Source organism: Eretmochelys imbricata, chromosome 3 (genome assembly GCF_965152235.1).
Source record: "Eretmochelys imbricata isolate rEreImb1 chromosome 3, rEreImb1.hap1, whole genome shotgun sequence".
NCBI classification, from domain to species: domain Eukaryota; kingdom Metazoa; phylum Chordata; order Testudines; family Cheloniidae; genus Eretmochelys; species Eretmochelys imbricata.
This window is the reverse complement of record NC_135574.1, coordinates 145373925-145392348: the sequence shown is the minus strand read 5'-3', so window position 1 is coordinate 145392348 and position 18424 is coordinate 145373925. Positions and strand designations below refer to the sequence as shown.

The window sequence follows — 18424 nt, the reverse complement described above, 5'->3', positions numbered from 1 at the left end:
CACATAGGGAGAGAGCCACTGTCTCAGGTAGGCAGAGCCATATTTGTATCGAGCTGTATACAGTAGATCAAACTCAATACTTGGAATTGTGGTTCAAGGAAACTGGAAGCCAGTGGTGCTTTAGGAGAATCGTATAATAGGCTTCATGTAGTCTTCATCATAGTGAGCATTACAGTAGTAATTCAGTGTGAAGGTAGTAAAGGCATGGACGACTGTGGCAAATTCACACCAGAGAATTGATCACAATATAGTCTAGCATAATACAGAGGGGTAAAAGACTAGCCACTGATATCACCAGGGAATCAAAGAGAAGTGAGGACCCAAAAGCATCTCCAGATTTTAAATCTCCTTGACAAAGGATTGAGTGACCCTTTCAGTAATGGGAAAAACCATACCCCTGCCACAACCCCTAGATGCTTCCCGTGACCTACCAGCAGCATCTCCATCTTGTCTGCACTGACTTCAACCAGCTTCCTCTGAGCCAAGCATCTTCTCTGCCCTAGAAGAACAAAGGGCGGTACAATCCATGTTTTCTGACCCAAAAGAGAGATCCAGAGATGCACGTCATTTACCTACCGCGAGTATCTCAGCCAAAACGATCTCACTACACCCCCAAATAGCCTGAAATATAGATTGAACAGGAGAGCAGGGTGGGAAGAGTTGGCAGAAGTGGTCATGTGAAATCTGAAGGGACAAAAGAGTAATTACACAATGCCATCCTTTAGGATCGTTGAGCAGAAACAATAATTGGATTCAGAGTAACAGCCGTGTTAGTCTGTATTCGCAAAAAGAAAAGGAGTACTTGTGGCACCTTAGAGACTAACCAATTTATTTTAGCATGAGCTTTCGTGAGCTACAGCTCACTTCATCAGATACATACCGTGGAAACTGCAGCAGACTTTATATATACACAGAGAATATGAAACAATACCTCCTCCCACCCCACTGTCCTGCTGGTAATAGCTTATCTAAAGTAATCGTCAGGTTAGGCCATTTCCAGCACAAATCCAGGTTTTCTCACCCTCCACCCCCCCACACAAATTCACTCTCCTGCTGGTGATAGCCCATCCAAAGTGACAACTCTTTACACAATGTGCATGATAATGAAGTTAGGCCATTTCCTGCACAAATCCAGGTTCTCTCACTCCCTCACCCCCCTCCAAAAACCACCCCCATACACACACAGACTCACTCTCCTGCTGGTAATAGCTCGTCCAAACTGACCACTCTCCAAGTTTAAATCCAAGTTAAACCAGAACATCTGGGGGGGGGAGGAAAAAACAAGAGGAAATAGGCTACCTTGCATAATGACTTAGCCACTCCCAGTCTCTATTTAAGCCTAAATTAATAGTATCCAATTTGCAAATGAATTCCAATTCAGCAGTTTCTCGCTGGAGTCTGGATTTGAAGTTTTTTTGTTTTAAGATAGCGACCTTCATGTCTGTGATTGCGTGACCAGAGAGATTGAAGTGTTCTCCGACTGGTTTATGAATGTTATAATTCTTGACATCTGATTTGTGTCCATTTATTCTTTTACGTAGAGACTGTCCAGTTTGACCAATGTACATGGCAGAGGGGCATTGCTGGCACATGATGGCATAAATCACATTGGTGGATGTGCAGGTGAACGAGCCTCTGATAGTGTGGCTGATGTTATTAGGCCCTGTGATGGTGTCCCCTGAATAGATATGTGGGCACAATTGGCAACGGGCTTTGTTGCAAGGATAAGTTCCTGGGTTAGTGGTTCTGTTGTGTGGTATGTGGTTGTTGGTGAGTATTTGCTTCAGGTTGCGGGGCTGTCTGTAGGCAAGGACTGGCCTGTCTCCCAAGATTTGTGAGAGTGTTGGGTCATCCTTTAGGATAGGTTGTAGATCCTTAATAATGCGTTGGAGGGGTTTTAGTTGGGGGCTGAAGGTGACGGCTAGTGGCGTTCTGTTATTTTCTTTGTTAGGCCTGTCCTGCAGTAGGTAACTTCTGGGAACTCTTCTGGCTCTATCAATCTGTTTCTTTACTTCCGCAGGTGGGTATTGTAGTTGTAAGAAAGCTTGACAGAGATCTTGTAGGTGTTTGTCTCTGTCTGAGGGGTTGGAGCAAATGCGGTTGTATCGCAGAGCTTGGCTGTAGACGATGGATCGTGTGGTGTGGTCAGGGTGAAAGCTGGAGGCATGCAGGTAGGAATAGCGGTCAGTAGGTTTCCGGTATAGGGTGGTGTTTATAATAATAATTGGATTAAGTTTTCCAGGCCAAACCCATATTAATTTTCAGTGGCCTCTTTAATTACGTCTCATCAAACTTCTCTCTCCCAACTTCACCTTGGCTCAAGGGCGTTCAAGCCCCCATTTCCACAAGCACCACTGACGCTTATTGTAGACCTTCTGTGGACTTTAGGAGATTTCATTTAACTCCTTGCAAGGTGCAAGGATTTGCATGCCTTCAGTTCACTTTTCAGGACAGAATGAAGTTGCACACTTCACCAGTTTAGCAAAATGGACGGTATGATTTTCACAGGCTTATTAACACCGTCAAATCATAACTGATTTTCAGCAGAACACTCAAGAACCCTTCTCTTTAGTGCAGGCTACTCCCATACTAGATTTTAGGTTTTTACATCCCAACCATTTCAGCTGCAGAGGCTGTTTTGAAAAGGTTTGCAAGAGACTTGGTTGTAATGGGGACAGCATAATGTTTTTTCCACCATCTTTCTGCTCAAAAATAGCATAGTTGTATTTGCTAAAACTTTAAAAACAATAAAATATATCTGTGGTTAGAGACCAAGCATGAATAATTTTGGCTGCATAGGTGGAAATTTCGGGAAGTTTTAAGCAGTTTAAAAGAGAGGATTAGACTAGAGTTAATCATCTTAAACAACCTCAACTATATCAGTCACTACCACTAATAGTTAAAATGTGACTCTGGTAGTGATGAATAGGCACATATTTGAGTGTAATTGAAGTCTTTTCAAGTACATCTCTTTGTTGTGAATTATTCTAGTACACTAGGATTTACTAAACAAACTCTAAAACCTTTTCTCAATAAGCTCAGCCTTTTCTTTTTGTTTTTCAGAAGGCACCAAGTCTATTCTTGATGAAGTAAGCATGCTTACAGCCATTGCTCTCTTCCTTTGGTCTGCAAGTACAGAAATAATTGGAGTGCTGTCCTTACAGAACGGCTGCATTAACAGATTTAAAAACGCATTGAATTCCTGCGATCCTTGGGTAAGCTCATCATGTGGAAGCGTGCACAATATTTTAAATGGTTGACATAAAGTAACTAGGAATAATGTTACATTTTCTGAAATCTATAATTTCTTCACTTCAAAAAGTAACCAGATCCTGCTTGTCAAATTAACAAATTAACCATCACAACTATTGCCTCAATGGCAATTATAACAAAACTTGGCACTTTTGAAGTAGGATTTTCAAGTTACTTGTGCCAAATTCTTGAGTTATATGGATTTATAAAAGTTACATCTTTGTTAATATAAGAAATTTTAGGAAGGAAAAGACCACTGGGCCAAAAAAATCTAGACCTTCTCTTGTTTATTTAATACTACTTCCTCATAATGCTACTCAAACTCCTGTTTCCATAGATAAAGATTAAAGCCCAAATTTGCAGTGATTCTCCTACTTATATATGTACAAAATTTGTGTTTATGTTACTTACATGGGGGAGGGATAGCTCAGTGGTTTGAGCATTGGCCTGCTAAACCCAGGGTTGTGACTTCAATCCTTGAGGGGGCCATTTAGGGATCTGGAGCAAAAATTGGGGATTGGTCCTGCTTTGAGCAGGGGTTGGACTAGATGACCTCCTGAGGTCCCTTCCAACCCTATGATTCTATGAAAACCCATTTTGAGTGTGCAGTTCAGGAATGCAGTTATCTGATTTGCATGTGCATATCATTTCAGAAGTACTCTGAAAATGGTTACGTATTTGTCGCAAACTCATTTATGCTTTTTGTTTTGTCTTCTCTTTAAATTATCTTTTCAACTAGTCCATTGCAAAAGCGATAAATTGTAGCCTGACTTGGCTCAGACATGCTCAGTTAGCATGAAGTGAAACATAATTGCCATGTAGAAATCAGTTTGTTGGCGCAATTATACAGATGTGCAGATAGGAGCTTACAAAGTGTAATTTTAGGTGAAAGAATGTTTCCCAAACTCATGTGTAACAGAAGGTCTTGTAGTCCCAAAGTCAGAGAACTCACTTTATGCCAGGACCGATACCTGTTCACCAGTTGGAGAAATTGTTGGGTTTAGGGACTGAAGCCTCCCCCGGGCCCCTTTTTGTGACTTTGTACTTCTTGTTTGATGGACTCCACCTGTTTGCTCTTCCTCCCCCACAGGTAGAGCTTTTCTTATCACCAGAGAGAGACAGTCAACAATTCACACAATATTATCTGTCACATCCAATTTACAGTTGCACTTAAACTGAATACTATTTGCTTGAAAGGAACAATGAAGAGAGAGAGACTAGAGGAAGTAAAGGGAGATGATATAAAGAAAATCATCATCAATTCTTCTCTTACCTAAGCCAGGGCTGCACTGAGCTGACTAGTATTGGTTATAAAGGATAAAGGTTGGCAGTGGTAACTTACCATGTTATAGTGTCCCTTCTCCAAGCTCTCTGAGTAATGACAAGATATCTAAAAGAGAACTGCTTTCCCTGTGCTCCTTCTTTAGGGGAGTGGGCGCGGGAGGAGAAAATTCTGTCCATGTCTAAGAAAGAACTGCCTTATATAGGCCAGTTCTTTGCTCCCTCTCCTTCCCCCCCAATCCAGTTATATAGATGAATTGTTATCTCCAAACTTTATTTTTTGATTTAGGTCTAAACTTCTTCCTCTATTTTCTCTACTGTTCTTGGGGTTTTCCTGTAGGTTTTCTATATAATGTTTCCCCCACACAGGCACTCAAAGATTTCCTGAGGAGAAAAATATAAAAAAAAGCATGCCATATTTAGGCATTTAGAACTCTAGTCCACCTGAGAGTCCTTCTCTGCAGTGGAGTCATCTGTTTCCAGATTGAACTAGGGTCTTATGCTCTGTCACTGTTCAGCAGTTTACAAAAGCTTGACTTGCTGGAGTTCTTAAGGTGGGAAACAGTTTGAGACCATGTCTCTTCTTCTAGTTCAATAGTCACACCTACAGGAGCTCCTGATAGAGACAATGGAGAGGGGAGTGTCTAGTGTGCTGAGAAGGAGCCTTTACATCTATCCCTATTTAGCTCTGTACAGAGACTGACAACAGGAGAAGTTCATTTCTCTCCTCCGTTTTTAAGGAAGTTCTCTGCCTTTCTCATCTAGCCAGTAATGAACACTCTCCTAGCCCAGTTTTGGTAACAGAGAGCAGCGTCATATCAGCCATACTGTGTCCATACTTTGTTTTGTACGTACACAAGGGAAATATACTCTGGATTGCATTGTATTATTTATTTTATTTTTTCAATATATAAAATGACAACTACAGCAGCTCCTAGGTGGGCACACATTAATGATAAACGGACATACATTTAAAAATACGCTGAAATGACATAAAATAGAGAATTCTTTAAAAATACTTGTACCACCAAAGACTAGTGCTCCACCACTGAAACAACAGCCTCAGGCAAAAGCCTGAACGGATAGCTATGCTTTATATTATACCCTTCCGTTAGGAAACTCAGGCTTTGTTGGACAAACAGAAGTGAATTGCAGAATCAAGAGCTCTCAGCTAAGAAGCCTTTGTCCCTTCATTCCATTCTGGGAACCTTTGATCTCAGAAAGAGCTCTACAGACTCCAAAGTGGATTCAGGCCCTGATCCTGCACCATTAGAGTTAATGGAAGCTTTGTCATTGACTTCAGTGAGTGTACGATCAGCAAAAATTCTACATTTGAGAACAGATTAAAAGAACTGTGAACCAAATTCTGCTATCAAAAGCTGTCATAGGGGTCCTGCTGAAGTCTATGAAAGCTTCTACCTGCAAATGTGAAGATTTTGTTCTTAAATATGTGCAGTTTAAACAAAAGCTAATGAAAGGGTGTGTGGTAAGTCACTTCAAGAATTTGAAGAGTCGAAACAACAAGGATGGAAGAATACTATTTATAGTGGTACGGGAGTACAAATTGAAGTAACCAGTTGAAACTGGTCCCAGAATTTAGGCTGAATATCCGGAAAAATGTTCTGAGATGGAAATTTTAGACAGCATCCAAATGGAAGTTGAGGAAGCTCCAACACATTGGGGGCCTCCAAATCTGAATTATACAGAGAACTATCAAATCCGTTGCAAGGAATTAATCCTGCATAGATAGCAAGATAAACCAGGTAACCTAATAGGTCTCTTTCATCCTTACTTTCTATGAATCTACAATCTATAATTTTAATTTGTAATCTTATCTATACTTCCAAGTTTTCTGCACCCCAAAATGTGATCAGTGTCAGATTGATCTTCTCACAGGTCATTAATACATTGAATAATACAGCTCAAAGTCCCTTTGAGACCCTGCTTGATAACTGACCCATGAGGTGTTATAAATATGTCCAACTTCGTAGCCTGCGTTTTGGATTATCATATGGTATTCAAGGCCATATCTCTCCAATTTGTCTGAGATTCCTATGTAGTATTTTGGAAAAATCCCTTTTAAATGCCAAATCAAATACATTCACTGAGTTCTCCTTATTGACACCATTTTAGAATATAAAGGACATCAACTTAGTTTTCCATGACCTATGTTTTGTAATTACCTTAATCTACTCTAATACTTTTCTTTAGGCTGTGGGGACCCCTTTGCCTTTGTGGAATTGGAAGGGAACTTCAAATGATTCCTCAGATACGTCCAGTGTTATTGCTAGTAGTTGTTATTTATGGAGTCAGCTCCCTGTGGACTCTAGAATGCATCCCATATGCCTGATTAGTATGTTGTTAACTATTCTTTAACTTTCCTATCTTACCTAGTTTCACTTAATCATTGCTCTCTTGTTTCCTGCATTTGTTTCCTAGTTGCACTCCTTTTTCTTGTATTGAAAACTGATTAACAGTATTTTTAGGAGCTGAGCCAGCTGTTAGTCTTTTGCTGTTTTCCGCCAATTTCAGTGGTCTTTTTCCTTTATTTCCTCCAAGCATTTTTATGTTCACACAAATATATGATGGATTGTATTGCCAGCGGCCAAGCCAATATACAAATCAATAAAATGTACTTATCTTGATTAGGTTCAAGCCAAGTGTTATCAGCTTCTACTTTCTGTATTCCAACACACCAACCGTGCCCTGTCAACTCCATACATCCATTCACTGGCACCAATAATGGTTGAGAAACTGAAAGCTGTAGAAAGTAATCGTCCAAACAGCAACACAGAGCTTTTAGCAGTCCAGGAAGGAATTAAAGTCCTTGAAACATTGGTTGCCCTTGGTGAGGAGCAGAATAGTAAGTATCTTTTTTTCTGTAGAACACTAATAACTCTGAAATACAACCTTTTACATCAGGAATGTTGTAGTTAGGGATATGGTGGTGGGGGTGATACATTTACAATGGTGTTTGAAATGAGCATTGGCCTGCTAAACCCAGGGTTGTGAGTTCAATCTTGAGGGGGCCATTTAGGGGCAAAAATTGGGGATTGATCCTGCTTTGAGCAGGGGGTTGGACTAGATGACCTCCTGAGGTCCCTTCCAACCCTGATATTCTTTGATTCAAAAACCTGTGATTGTATTATAGCTTTACATGACAAGGGCTGTTGTATGCCAGGATTGCACTAGCACTCCTTCCTCTTGTGGTTGTAAAGAAACCTTCCAAATGTGGTGTAGTATTGTTGTCTTGTGCCTGCATATGGAAAAAAGTAATAGAGAGCTGCAAACTGCCCCAGTTGTTACCTCTTTCACTACTGACCATTTTAGCACATGGATTGCCTATTGATCTAGGTATTTCTACCAATACTACACCCATCACCAAAGTTATTTGATTATCCTGAGAAACAGCTATGCTGGGTTTGGAAGGGCTGTTTGAAATTGTGGGCAAGTCTGAAGAGAGTAACATCAATTTCTTTCTGCAGAAAAGAATATTCATATAATATCTTAAAATTCAGTTAAGTTAAAAATGAATCTGCATTCGGAGACCGATTGACACCCCAGAGACAAATGTAAATAAGATTACTGTTTTCAACGTATTCCCCAGTGATATTCATCCACATTAAAAACAAAACCCCCACATATAATTGGCAGAATTTACTCAGGAGCCACTCTGGTTTTGGAATAGGTGAGCTGAGCAGGTGTGAAATGATAGACTAGTAGAAATGTGTGGGGGAAAGTCTGTCCAACATCTGATTTTTGTTAACATTAGTTAGAGCCAAGCATATCAGTCCCCCTACTTACATGAGAGCTCAGTTCACATTTATCCCAAAATGTAAGAACATAATGAGTAATATTCTGATCAATCCTTTAACCAAAAATGTTTATTATGGACTTAAAATTTATAGTCTAACATAATTATTTATTTTAAGCAAAATAAAGCTGTAATTAGATTATTCAAAAAATCAGCAGCTATGACTGCTTTAGTTTACTTTTTCTTCTTTTCCAAGAACAGTCTCTTCCTTGGGTTGCTATCTCATCCGATCTCACAAACTAAGCACACTTGGGCTTGTCAGAACTTGGATGGGAAACTTTCAGAGTCTTGGCAATTTAGTAGATGACTCTCTTCTGAGTCTTTGAGCCAGTGCACCAACACAAGGGGCACTGTTCTATTGGAGGTATAATCTTTCAAACAAGAACTAAGATCCTAACCAACCGTAGTCACTAAAGATACCAGGAAGCTCTTCACAAAAGTAACGATAATAAATACTAATACTTTGTGTTTACATAGCATCTTTTATTTCGGGCTCTCAAAGTACTATACAAATACACTTCGATCCCCCTGTGTGAGAGATTAATAGTATGCCCATTTTACAGATGGGGAAACAGATGCATAACAAGAATAAGTGATTTGCTGAAAATCACGGAATAAGTCAGTGACAAAGACCGGGTCTAGAATGCAGGAATTCTGATTCATAAAATCCTTACTCTCACCACTAAACCATACATTCAGAGTAAGAGGTATGCCAGTGTCCTAGTCAAATTCCAAACATGGTAGCTATATTATCCTACTAATACTTATATTTCCCTGCTGCATTTTCAAACTGATATGGAGGTACTCTTCAGTTTGTGTCCTAAACTGGTATGTCATACTCTCAATGATGGCTGCTTTATAAAAGTAAGATGAAAGTGATTTCTCAATCTGTAAAGTCCTGTAGGATCGTTTGAGGTACAAGATGCTCTAGCAGTTTAACACATTTAGCAGTGAGTGCTATCAGGCTTTGCCCTAATCTCCCCAGTGAAGTGGCTGGAACAGAACTGAAGTGTATTAAACACAAGAAAATGTGGAATACAGCCAAATCCTATACTGGCCAGGAAAAAGACTGGAAGTCCTGAAAAAAGGTCTTCTGCATTTCAGACTCCTTTGATTTTATTATATATTTGCTGTGTTTGTTTTCAGCTTTGATTGTAATGGCTCTTTTAAAGGAACAGTATTATTGCCACAATTAATTTTCCGTATAGTTTTCATTTCTAATCTATTATGCTTTTTTCTTTTCTCACTTTCAGGAGTCCAGTTGCTTGCTCTTCTAGTTCCAACTCTGATCTCTTATTTACTGAATGAAAATGCTTTTGCTTCTGCATCTACAGTATCGAAAGATCTTCATGAATTTGCACTCCAGAATTTAATGCACATTGGTCCCCTCTACCCTCATGCTTTCAAGACAGTAATGGGAGCTGCTCCTGAATTGAAAATACGTCTAGAAACTGCAGTCCGTGCAAGTCAGGCCAGCAAAGCAAAAGCAGCTGCCAGGCAACCACCACCCACAATACATTCTGTCCCAACTATTAAACTTAAAACTAGCTTTTTTTGAATTATTTTTTTTAGGATCATACCTACAATTAAAAGTCAGAAGCACTACATCATTCCTTATGTGCTACTGCATATATGTCTGTATTTTGCATTGTTTGTATGTCAGAGGCAATCTAATAGCTTTATGTGTAATTACTTGAAATTTGTGCATTATAAGGGAAGTAGCGTTACAAGTATTTATACAGATTTTTAAGAAATTGAATTTGTTTGATCATATTTGTGAATATATGTTATAAATTATCCACCAAAAAAGTATCATCTGTCCTACTAAATTGTGTTTATTTTTAGAATACTGAGTCAAACCTTGCAAATGCAAGTGTTTTTAAAAGCTAGTTAATGCTATCCCACTGTTGTACCAGCACACTAACACAGCAGGGTTGCAGTGGGTGGAGAAACCAGTGTTCAGTATTTACTATTTATCTTTGGAAATTTCAGGTGTAATAATCACTTTTTTCTTTTAAAAAAGAACCCCACAAACCTGGTGAAGTTGGGGCATATCAAACCTATAATTCATTTCAGGTCATATGAAATACAAAAAAATCAGGAGTTGGAAAAGATTGTTTATCTTGGAAAAGACTGCAATCAAGCATGCTGTCAAAATAAGATGTTATTAACTTTGTGGTATATCTCTTTCAGATCAGTTTCCATGCCTGAGAGTTAATAAAAGGATTCAAAGAACCAACACCCTCCCCCATCTCTCACTAAGATAAATAAAAAGATGCACTGGAAATAAGGTTTATAAATAGGACCATATGCCATCTCCATTTCTGTGGCTCTGGAATTTGCCTGTTGCAAAGGTTCCTGTGGTAAACTTTTCCTACTCTGCCCAGATCCCACAGTTCAGTGTTATGCTTACTTTGCCTGGATTCTCAGACAGAGGAAAGAGAACTGTTACCTGCTACAAGATTTGACTATAATGGGAGCCATTGGGCTGTTTCTCCTGCCAGACTTCACAAGGGGCTGGTGGAGAACCTTCTTCCTGCAGCCATAGGGAGTGGGCCAGAGCTCTCTAACACCTTTCTTAGTGTCAGGAAGAGGTGGAAGACATAAAGCCATATACTCTGTGCATATCAGACCTACAATTTCTGGCAAGGGTCCTGATTTATTCGATGCAATAGTGCTGTTTTCCTTGGTAAACTGGGAATTGTGCAACACTGTGAAATATACAGGAAAATACTGAAGTACAGTATTTGTATTGAATTATATGTTAATGCCTCTGTTCCTATCCATTTTAATAGTCAATTGAAATCTCTGCATTTTAATGTTTTTTACACTGCTTTAGAATTCCCAGTTTGCCACATAAATCAGGGGCCCTTCCTATATAGGTTTGTTGTGTCATACAACCTATAGGGCTTTCATAATGAATGTAGGTATGTTTCTATCCCTCCATCTTTGCTGTTCATTCAGGTGTTCCTGTAACAAGTCAATGTACAAGTTATTTATAAAATTTGAGAAGTGGATCCTAAAATTTCTATTGTTTGAACCTCACAATAGGAAATGAGTAGTAATCAGAATTTAATTGTATGATTAATATTTGGCTGAAATAGGTATGGATTCTGATCTTGCCGTAGGCATTTACCCATCTCTTTCTTCTAAATAGCCACTGTGATAGCCCTTCCTTTGAGCGCCTATGCAAGGGGAAGGGAAAGATCAACTGTAATGAAAACCAATTAACTAAGAACAAGGTAGTTCTTTCACCTTGTCACAGTGAGTTTATGCAAACCCTTTAACATAACGTTATGTTTAGAAAAGTTTTTAATTCAGAATTGTTCTTGACCATTATTCAAGATCACAAAGGATGGTGTGAGCCCTATGTTCCTGCAAACAGTTATGATAGGATGTATCTTTACTCCCACACTTTGTTCCACTAACGTAATAGGACTAGACATGAGTGTAAAGACACATGGAGTAATGAACTGTTTATAGAATGAAGCCCAAAGTGAGCAGGTCCTCGAGGAATCAATTCTGAAGCACTTAGAGGAGAGGAAAATGATCAGGAACAGTCAGTATGGATTCACCAAGGGCAAGTCATGCCTAACTAATCTAATTGCCTTCTATGACGAGATAATTGGATCTGTGGATGAGGGGAAAGCAGGGGATGTGTTATTCCTTGACTTTAGCAAAGTTTATGACAGGGTCTCCCACAGTATTCTTGCCAGCAAGTTAAAGAAGTATGGGCTGGATGAATGGACTATAAGGTGGATAGAAAGCTGGCTAGATCGTCTGGCTCAAGGGGTAGTGCTCAATGGCTCCATGTCTAGTTGGCAGCCGGTATCAAGCGGAGTGCCCCAAGGGTCAGTCCTGGGGCCGGTTTTGTTCAGTATCTTCATTAACAATCTGGAGGATGGTGTGGATTGCACCCTAAGCAAGTTTGCAGATGACACTAAACTGGGAGGAGAGGTAGATACGCTGGAGGGTAGGGATAGGATACAGAGGGACCTAGAGAAATTAGAGGATTGGGCCAAAAGAAATCTGATGAGGTTCAACAATGACAAGTGCAGAGTCCTGCACTTAGGACGGAAGACTCCCATGCACTGCTACAGACTAGGGACCAAATGACTAGGCAGCAGTTCTGCAGAAAAGGACGTAGGGGTTACAGTAGACAAGAAACTGGATATGAGTCAACAGTGTGCCCTTGTTGCCAAGAAGGCCCATGGCATTTTGGGATGTATAAGTAGGGGCATTGCCAGCAGACCGAGGGACGTGATTGTTCCCCTCTCCAACATTGGTGAGGCCTCATCTGGAGTACCGTGTCCAGTTTTGGGCCCCACACTATAAGAAGGATGTGAAAAAATTGGAAAGCGTCCAGTGGAGGGCAGCAAAAATGATTAGGGGACTGGAACACATGACTTATGAGGAGAGGCAGAGGGAACTGGGATTGTTTAGTCTGCAGAAGAGAAGAATGAGGGGGTATTTGATAGCTGCTTTCAACTACCTGATTCCAAAGAGGATCGCTCTAGACTGTTCTCAGTGGTAGCAGATGACAGAACGAGGAGTAATGGTCTCAGGTTGCAGTGGGGGAGGTTTAGGTTGGATATTAAGAAAAACTTTTTCACTAGGAAGGTGGTAAAGCACTGGAATGGGTTACCTAGGGAGGTGGTGGAATCTCCTTCCTTAGAAGTTTTTAAGGTCAGGCTTGACAAAGCCCTGGCTGGGATGATTTAGTTGGGGATTGGTCCTGCTTTGAGCAGGGGGTAGGACTAGATGACCTCCTGAGGTCCCTTCCAACCCTGATATTCTATGATTCTATGAAAGAGTGGCAGCAAAGAATTATTTGTTTTATTCTTCCTTTCTATACATAGTGTTTACAATATAATTCATAATTTCAAAGATGAAACACTAAAAGCTTGTTTGAATAAAAAAGTACAAGCCTTTTAACATTTCATTAGAGAAGGCAAATTTCAAAATAAATGTCAGCAAGATTTTTAGAGAAACCATACAAACATGTAAAACAGCTGGAAGTGAGAAAAACAATATGATGTGCTTTCTCTCATTGTTTCAAGTTAGTTTATGCTTACTGGGTTCCTATCCATGCCATGCAACAAACATCCCAATGAAATTTCTGGATTTTTTTTTTGTTGTGCATTGAGGACATGTCTTCCCTTCTGTCATGAGCTATCTGCCAGTTTCTCTCTGCCTTGCCTGAATTAGCAGCAAGAATTCTTGTTGTTGTCTCCTAATTTCCCCTAAAATAGTCTTGTTTTACCCTAGCACTTTTTTTCCAGTCAGAATTGAATTTCTTACTAAACAAGATGGCTGGAAACTCAGAAAAGGCAAAGAAACAAATCTTAAAATGCAAGTTTAGAGCCAGCCAAGCAATAGTGAGAAGCTGTAGGAAGCCAGTTTAAAAAAAAGTAAAATAGGCGAAAAATGTTAATTGACAAGAAAAAAGACAGAAAGAGATTGAGGGATAAGGGAAAGGCAGGTGCAGATGAAAAGAAAGGCTTTTTCTCCACCACATATAGACAAACTGGGTTCTCATGCTCATTTAGAAACAAACGTCTCAAGTTTTCCATCTACATTGTCCTGTCTGTTTCCTGCTCCTCAGGAAAAAAATGATTTTATATAATAATCTGGCACTAAACTACATTTGATTAAAAGGCGAAGTTACTTGGCATGCCTTCCTCGCTTTTGTTCTTCCTCTCTTTTCCTCTCTCTGCCTTTCCCAGGTTTCATGGTCTTTTTTCGGTGTCTGTTTTCCCCTGAATTAACTTCTGTCCACTTCCCCTCTCCATTTTTCTTCTCTCTACTCCTTCCTGTTTTTCTCACTGCCCTCCTTACTTTTGCTCCCTTTCTTGCTCCCTATGAGCTTGGTTTTCTCCAGCTCCTATTTTCTCTCACCTCTCCTGCTTTTTCCATCTTCTTTGCTATCCCTCATTCTCCTTTTCTCTCTCTCCATGCTCCTTCAGTTTTTTTTCCCTCTCAGGCTTAGGGCCCGGCAAGGAAGCAGGCAAGTACTGGCCTTCTGAAGAATAGATGCCCATCAGTGAACCAGAAATACTTGTTTGAGAAGCTCAGCAACACTCCTAGTTTCTACAAAATATGGTGAAGGCTCTGGGACTATTCAGTGCCTTTACCACTGATGGGCCTGTACAAATGCTCAGCTTATGCTAAGACAGTATCATTGGTGACATATGGGTCTGTTGCTTACAGAGCTTGCAGCATTTTTAGTGGCATCACATGTTCTCAGCCTTTTTAGCTTTCTTCTGGATTTGGCAATGCCATTCCTTTTCAGCAAGGCTCCTTTCATTAATATCTCTATGTGAATCTGTAGTAGATCTCTGAGTGGGCCCAGGCTACGAGATAGGAAGCAAAGCCTCACACTGAGGGCCATGGCAGCTGCAGCAGAGTAGGAGGCTCTGGCTCTCCTCCTCCTCCTCCTTAAACACCAGCTGGTGAATCCATTGCCTAGGCCCAGCTTCTCAAGAGGAGCCAATTTTAGAAGTTTAGGCTCCCACTGTCCTTTCAGAGGAGGCTATGGTTCCCATGAGACTTCCTGCAATATGGTCCAGTGACCTTCCTCAGCATTCCCCTTTTAGGGAGAACAGAGCTTCCAGGACAAGCTTCCTTCTACTGCAGTTCTGTGGGGTGGCTTTACAGGTCTCAGCACTCCAGCTTTTTCTTCTGCTGCAGGGAAGAGCAGTCTTCAGAAGATCCTCCTGTGCTGAACCCTTACAGCACCACAGCTCTGCAAAACTACTCCTCCAGGCAGCTCATCTTAAGAGTTTTCCTCCCTGAGGCTGGGGAGGCAGGGACTGCGGTGCACTATAATTTTCAGTGCCCCAGTTCCCCATCTCCATCCCCTTACAGTTGAGGAAAATGGCCCTTTCTACTCCAGCCCTTTTTTAATACTGTAGTTTTGTAACATGCTGGCTAAGCCCATGTCTACACTACAAAATTGTCAACCAACATACAGCCTCTGCAGTTATTAAATTGCTTGTGTGCGCATGCTTGGCTCCTGGTGTTAGTGGTGCACATCCTCAACAGGAGCACTTTAATCTATTGTATTGTCAGTGTGGGGCATAGTGGGCTAACTCCTGAAAGCCAATAACAATGCAGTAACGCTGACGCTGTGTTGAACTAGCTACCTTGACTGACTTAACACCAGCTCCTCAAACAGTGTAACTAAATCAGCACAGAGAGGCACTTATGTTAGTGGGAACCAAATTTAAGTGAAGGCTGCTTACGTTGACCTAACCGTGTAGGGGGTGTAAACTGAGCCTCACTGGGTTATCTCCGTCCAGAACTAGTCTTCAGAGGCTACTGTAACCAGTGAGGGTGAGGGTTACGTGGATTCTCTCCTCCAGCCCCTGCTTTTGCGGGGTGGGAGGAGCGGAAGCGGGTGAGGGTCTGCCTGGAAGGCGCCTGCTGACTCCCAGCTCCTGGGGGCAGAGCACTTGTCTGGGAGCTAACGCAGGGATGTTTTCCCAGTTACTCTAGTGTGATTTCCGTTTCTCACAAGTGGGGAGCAGCCGGCGACCGAGGGCGGGACAGAGTCCGACCCAGCCGGGTCTGCGCTCAGCTCCCCGGCAGAATGGCCCCAGAACTACATTTCCCAGAGTACCGCGGGCCGGGCCGGTGCGGATCGCGCGCTGGAATTGTCCCCGCCGGGCCCCGGTAGTAGCCGGCGGGGGTGTCCTGTCAGGCGGTGACGGCGGGCGGGCGCGCCCAGGTTGCTGCTGCTGCTGCCGCTGCCGGGACGCGGCGGCTGCGGGCGGCGGCTCCGGCCATGGACGAGCAGGCGGGGCCCGGCGTTTTCTTCAGCAACAACAACAACAACAACGCGCTGCTGTTGCCGCCGGGCGGGGCCGGGCCGGGGCTGGAGCCGGGGGAGGCGACGGCGGCCGCGGCCGCGGGGGGCTCCTTGGCGGCGGCCGCCCCGGCCCCGGTGTCCGCGGCCCGGGCTCAGTACAGCGTCCCCGGCATCCTGCATTTCCTGCAGCACGAGTGGGGCCGCTTCGAGGCGGAGCGAGCCGAGTGGGAGGCGGAGCGGGCGGAGCTGCAGGTAACACCAACACCCCCTCGCGCTTTTTTTTTTTTTTTTTTCCCTCCTCTCCGGTCCGGCTCCGCTCGTCCCGCGTCTCCCGGGGCCTGCGCCCGACTCCCAGCGCCGCTCCCCAGCCCCAGCCGCCCCCCGTCTAGTGACTGCCAGGTCCGGCCGCTGCATGGTCCCGGGAGGCAGAGCCGGAGCCCCTCGGGCGCCCGCCGTCCCCTCCGGCGTCTGAACTGCCCCCGGGAAAAGGCAGCGCTGGTCGCTCCGGCCGCGCAGCGTGTGGGGGGCGTGACACCCGCGTCCCCTCAGCCGGACGCCCCCGCCCCGGGGCGTGGAGAGAGAGAGCCACTGTCTCAGCGGCTGAGGTGGTGGGGCGCTGAGCCTTGTGTGCCCCAGGGCTTGGCAGCCGGGGGCACCCCGGTCACAGCGGTGCCCGAAGTCTCTGTCATGTCCCCTGTCAGTTTCGCCTGTGAGTTGTGGCTGTTCTGCGGAGCCCTGCTGCGCTGGGGCTTGGGGTGACCGGTCCCGCCCCTCTCTTATTTCTCCCATTTTATCCTCCCTTGTTTCTTTGAATCGCTTCAGTTTCTTCCTGCCTCTTTCTTAAACTGAAGGGGAGGGAGCAGGAGTGATGCAATGTACCCTTCTACTCTCCCTATGTGTCAGAATCTCTCGTGCTGAGAGAGGCTGAATCTGGGCCCTGTCTATCCTAGAATAACTGGGACCTTTAATTCTTCAGCAGTGGTAGCAATGATAGAAGGTGTAGTGGAGAAAAGAGCTTGGCCTTTTTATTTTCTACATTACAATTGTTGTTGTTCCTGACCGAAGATGACGCTGACAACAGTTTTATGTCTTGTGAGTATGGCTGTGGCTAAAAAGACCAATGCGAGAGTGTCAATCCCTGCTACATGAAGCGCATAGGTAGCTGGATCCTGAGGAAGAGATTACAATCTGTGTCTGCTGCTGTTTAGGACTCAGCCTCTGTGCCTCAAGATCCATATGGTGGTTAATCTCCTGTTGGGTAACCACTTCACTGACTACTGCTTATATTACTATTATATTGCTATTGTAGTATTGCATAAGCATCAACAGCAGAAGCTGTTGTGTAGTATATCAGAGTTGCTGCATAGTGAAGAAAGCATCTTAATTTTCCTGTGTAGACAAGGCCCAGAGCCTGTTAGCCTTCAGTTGGTCAGAGCAAGTTGCTAGATAGAGGACTCGCATCCTCCCTTCCCTTCCCGGGCTAAGGAGTTACAGCTCTAGTCAGGCACAAACTATCTAGAGCCACTATCAGGCCATGTCTAAACTAGCAAACTTACAGCTGCACAGCTATACCAATGCAGCTGCGCTGCTGTAAGATCGCTCATGTAGGTGCTCTATGCTGATGGGAAAAGCTTTCCCTCCGTACATAGCTCTGTCCACACCAGCACTTCTGTCAGTGTAATTTATGTCAGTCTGAGGGGTGTGTTTTTCACACCCGTGAGTTACAGAAGTTATACTGGCAAAAGTGCTAGTGTAGACATAGCCTCAGTGATTAGCATGCTGTAAGAACTGTAATAGGAGAAAGAAAAGGAGTACCTGTGGCACCTTAGAGACTAACCAATTTATTTGAGCATGAGCTTTCGTGAGCTACAGCTCACTTCATCAGATGTATACCGTGGAAACTGCAGCAGACTTTATATATACACAGAGAATATGAAACAATACCTCCTCCCACCCCACTGTCCTGCTGGTAATAGCTTATCTAAAGTAATCGTCAGGTTAGGCCATTTCCAGCACAAATCCAGGTTTTCTCACCCTCCACCCCCCCACACAAATTCACTCTCCTGCTGGTGATAGCCCATCCAAAGTGACAACTCTTTACACAATGTGCATGATAATGAAGTTAGGCCATTTCCTGCACAAATCCAGGTTCTCTCACTCCCTCACCCCCCTCCAAAAACCACCCCCATACACACACAGACTCACTCTCCTGCTGGTAATAGCTCGTCCAAACTGACCACTCTCCAAGTTTAAATCCAAGTTAAACC

At 43.0% G+C, this 18424-nt stretch overlaps 2 protein-coding genes across 7 annotated transcripts in view; both read left to right on the top strand.

Moving 5' to 3' along the window:
* The window catches only part of HEATR5B (HEAT repeat containing 5B), a 94795-nt gene extending 84636 nt beyond the window's left edge, over window positions 1-10159 (top strand). For 5 of the 6 annotated variants that reach the window (XM_077813538.1, XM_077813535.1, XM_077813536.1 and 2 more), the window contains 3 exons: window positions 3064-3215; window positions 7183-7396; window positions 9601-10159. In XM_077813538.1, the coding sequence (XP_077669664.1) occupies window positions 3064-3215; window positions 7183-7396; window positions 9601-9905 (671 nt within the window). In that variant the 3' untranslated portion in view covers window positions 9906-10159. Of the gene's footprint in view, window positions 1-1541; window positions 1624-2020; window positions 2157-3063; window positions 3216-7182; window positions 7397-9600 lie in introns of those variants that run through there. The other variant, XM_077813539.1, reaches the window with a different exon arrangement.
* Window positions 10160-16133: 5974 nt separating this feature from the next.
* Window positions 16134-18424, top strand: part of STRN (striatin) — a 110227-nt gene continuing 107936 nt past the window's right edge. Inside the window, exon 1 of the mRNA XM_077813534.1 lies at window positions 16134-16409. Coding sequence (XP_077669660.1) covers window positions 16134-16409 — 276 coding nt within the window. The remainder of the gene's footprint in view (window positions 16410-18424) is intronic.